Here is a 3,756-nt window from a genome sequence, read left to right on the forward strand (position 1 = left end):
CCTCCGCCAATATTCAGTCACTGATATTCCCACGTTGATATTCCTCCCGCCAATATTCAGTCACTGATATCTCTACGTTGATATTCCTCCGCCAATATTCAGTCACTGATATTCTAATGCTGATGATCTCTCCGCCAATATTCAGTCACCGATGTGATTCTAATGCTGATATTCTTCCTCGTTAATATTCAGTCACTGATATTCCACCGCTAAAATTCAAATACTGATATTCTAATGCTGATATTCCTCCGCCCATATTCAGTCACTGATATTCCTCCGCCAATATTCAGTCACTGATATTCCTCCGCCAATATTCAGTCACTGATATTCCTCCGCCAATATTCAGTCACTGATATTCCTCCGCCAATATTCAGTCACTGATATTCCTCCGCCAATATTCAGTCACTGATATTCCTCCGCCAATATTCAGTCACTGATATTCCACCGCCAATATTCCTTCGCCAATATTCAGTCACTGATATTCCTCCGCCAATATTCCTCCGCCAATATTCAGTCACTGATATTCCTCCGCCAATATTCAGTCACTGATATTCCTCCGCCCATATTCAGTCACTGATATTCTGAATGTTGATATTCCTCCGCCAATATTCAGTCACTGATATTCCACCGCCACACCGTCATCTGATATTCTAATGCTGATATTCCTCCGCCAATATTCAGTCACTGATATTCTAATGCTGGGATATTCCTCCGCCAATATTCAGTCACTGATATTCTAATGCTGATATTCCTCCGCCAATATTCAGTCAGATATTCCTCTAATGCTGATATTCCTCCGTTAATATTCAGTCACTGATATTCTTAATGCTGATATTCCTCCGCCAATATTCAGTCACTGATATCTCTAATGTTGATATTCCTCCGCCAATATTCAGTCACTGATATTCTAATGCTGATATTCCTCCGCCAATATTCAGTCACTGGGATATTCATCGCCAATATTCAGTCACTGATATTCTAATGCTGATATTCCCTCCGCCAATATTCAGTCACTGATATTCTAATGCTGATATTCGCCAATATTCAGTCACTGATATTCTAATGCTGATATTCCTCCGCCAATATTCAGTCACTGATATTCTAATGCTGATATTCCTCCGCCAATATTCAGTCACTGATATTCTAATGCTGATATTCCTCCGCCAATATTCAGTCACTGATATTCTAATGCTGATATTCCTCCGCCAATATTCAGTCACTGATATTCTAATGCTGATATTCCTCCGCCAATATTCAGTCACTGATATTCCTCCGCCAATATTCCTACGCCAATATTTACTCGCTAATATTTCTTCGCCAAAATCTCCTCGCCAATATTCCCCCACCAATATTCCTCCGCCAATATTCCTCCGCCAATATTCCCCCGCCAATATTCCTCCACCAATATTCCTCCGCCAATATTCCCCCGCCAATATTCCTCCGCCAATATTCCCCCGCCAATATTCCTCCGCCAATATTCCTCCACCAATATTCTCCCTCCAATATTCCTCCGCCAATATTCCCCCGCCAATATTCCTCCACCAATATTCCCCCGCCAATATTCCTCCACCAATATTCTCCCTCCAATATTCCTCCGCCAATATTCCCCCGCCAATATTCCTCCACCAATATTCTCCTCCAATATTCCTCCCAATATTCTCTCCACCAATATTCCCTCCGCCAATATTCCCGCCAATATTCCTCCGCCAATATTCTCCCTCCACATTCTCCACTCAATATTCTCCCAATATTCCCTCCGCCAATATTCCCCGCCAATATTCCTCCACCAATATTCTCCCTCCAATATTCTCCAATATTCCTCCCGCCAATATTCCCTGCCAATAGTTCCTCCGCCAATATTCCTCCGCCAATATTCCCCCGCCAATATTCCTCCGCCAATATTCTCCCTCCAATATTCCTCCGCCAATATTCCCCCGCCAATATTCCTCCACCAATATTCTCCCTCCAATATTCCTCCGCCAATATTCCTCCGCCAATATTCCCCCGCCAATATTCCTCCGCCAATATTCTCCCTCCAATATTCCTCCGCCAATATTCCCCCGCCAATATTCCTCCACCAATATTCTCCCTCCAATATTCCTCCGCCAATATTCCCCCGCCAATATTCCTCCACCAATATTCTCCCTCCAATATTCCTTCACCAATATTCCTTCACCAATATTCCTCCGCCAATATTCCCCCGCCAATATTCCTCCACCAATATTCCTCCGCCAATATTCCTCCGCCAATATTCCTCCGCCAATATTCCCCCGCCAATATTCCTCCGCCAATATTCTCCCTCCAATATTCCTCCACCAATATTCTCCCTCCAATATTCCTCCGCCAATATTCCTCCGCCAATATTCCCCCGCCAATATTCCTCCACCAATATTCTCCCTCCAATATTCCTCCGCCAATATTCCCCCGCCAATATTCCTCCGCCAATATTCTCCCTCCAATATTCCTCCGCCAATATTCCCCCGCCAATATTCCTCCACCAATATTCTCCTCCACATTCCTCCGCCAATATTCCCCCGCCAATATTCCTCCACCAATATTCTCCCTCCAATATTCCTCCGCCACATTCCTCCGCCAATATTCCCGCCAATATTCCTCCGCCAATGCCTTCCTCCAATATTCCTCCGCCAATATTCCCTGCCAATATTCCTCCACCAATATTCTCCCTCCAATATTCCTCCGCCAATATTCCCCCGCCAATATTCCTCCACCAATATTCTCCCTCCAATATTCCTTCACCAATATTCCTTCACCAATATTCCTCCGCCAATATTCCCCCGCCAATATTCCTCCACCAATATTCCTCCGCCAATATTCCTCCCCCAATATTCCCTTCGCCAATAAATTTCCTCCGCCAATATTCCTCCCAATATTCCTCCACCAATATTCTCCTCCAATATTCCCTCCGCCAATATTCCTCCGCCAATATTCCCCGCCAATATTCCTCCACCAATATCTCTCCTCCAATATTCCTCCGCCAATATTCCCCGCCAATATTCCTTCCCGCCAATAGTTCTCCTCCAATATTCCTCCGCCAATATTCCCCCGCCAATATTCCTCCACCAATATTCTCCCTCCAATATTCCTCCGCCAATATTCCCCCGCCAATATTCCTCCGCCAATATTCTCCCTCCAATATTCCTCCACCAATATTCTCCCTCCAATATTCCTCCGCCAATATTCCTCCGCCAATATTCCTCCGCCAATATTCCTCCGCCAATATTCCTCCGCCAATATTCTCCCTCCAATATTCCTCCACCAATATTCCTCCGCCAATATTTCCCGCCAATATTCCCCCTCCAATATTCCTCCACCAATATTCCCCCGCCAATATTCCTCCACCAATATTCCCCCTCCAATATTCCTTCACCAATATTCCTCCGCCAATATTCCTCCGCCAATATTCCCCCGCCAATATTCCTCCACCAATATTCTCCCTCCAATATTCCTTCACCAATATTCCTCCGCCAATATTCCCCCGCCAATATTCCTCCGCCAATATTCCCCCGCCAATATTCCTCCACCAATATTCCTCCGCCAATATTCCCCCGCCAATATTCCTCCGCCAATATTCCCCCTCCAATATTCCTTCACCAATATTCCTCCACCAATATTCCTCCACCAATATTCCCCCTCCAATATTCCTTCACCAATATTCCTCCGCCAATATTCCTCCGCCAATATTCCTCCGCCAATATTCCTCCGCCAATATTCCTCCGCCAATATTCCTCCACCAAT

The 3,756-nt window shown here is 45.2% G+C and overlaps 1 protein-coding gene across 1 annotated transcript in view; it reads left to right on the top strand.

The window, feature by feature from the left end:
- The first annotated feature begins 2,621 nt into the window (after positions 1 to 2,621).
- Positions 2,622 to 3,756, top strand: part of LOC113822363 (uncharacterized) — a 1,242-nt gene continuing 107 nt past the window's right edge. The window contains exon 1 of the mRNA XM_027374897.2: positions 2,622 to 3,756. This exon is cut by the window's right edge and continues 107 nt beyond it. Coding sequence (XP_027230698.2) covers positions 2,622 to 3,756 — 1,135 coding nt within the window.

This window comes from Penaeus vannamei, chromosome 34 (genome assembly GCF_042767895.1).
Source record: "Penaeus vannamei isolate JL-2024 chromosome 34, ASM4276789v1, whole genome shotgun sequence".
NCBI classification, from domain to species: Eukaryota; Metazoa; Arthropoda; class Malacostraca; order Decapoda; family Penaeidae; genus Penaeus; species Penaeus vannamei.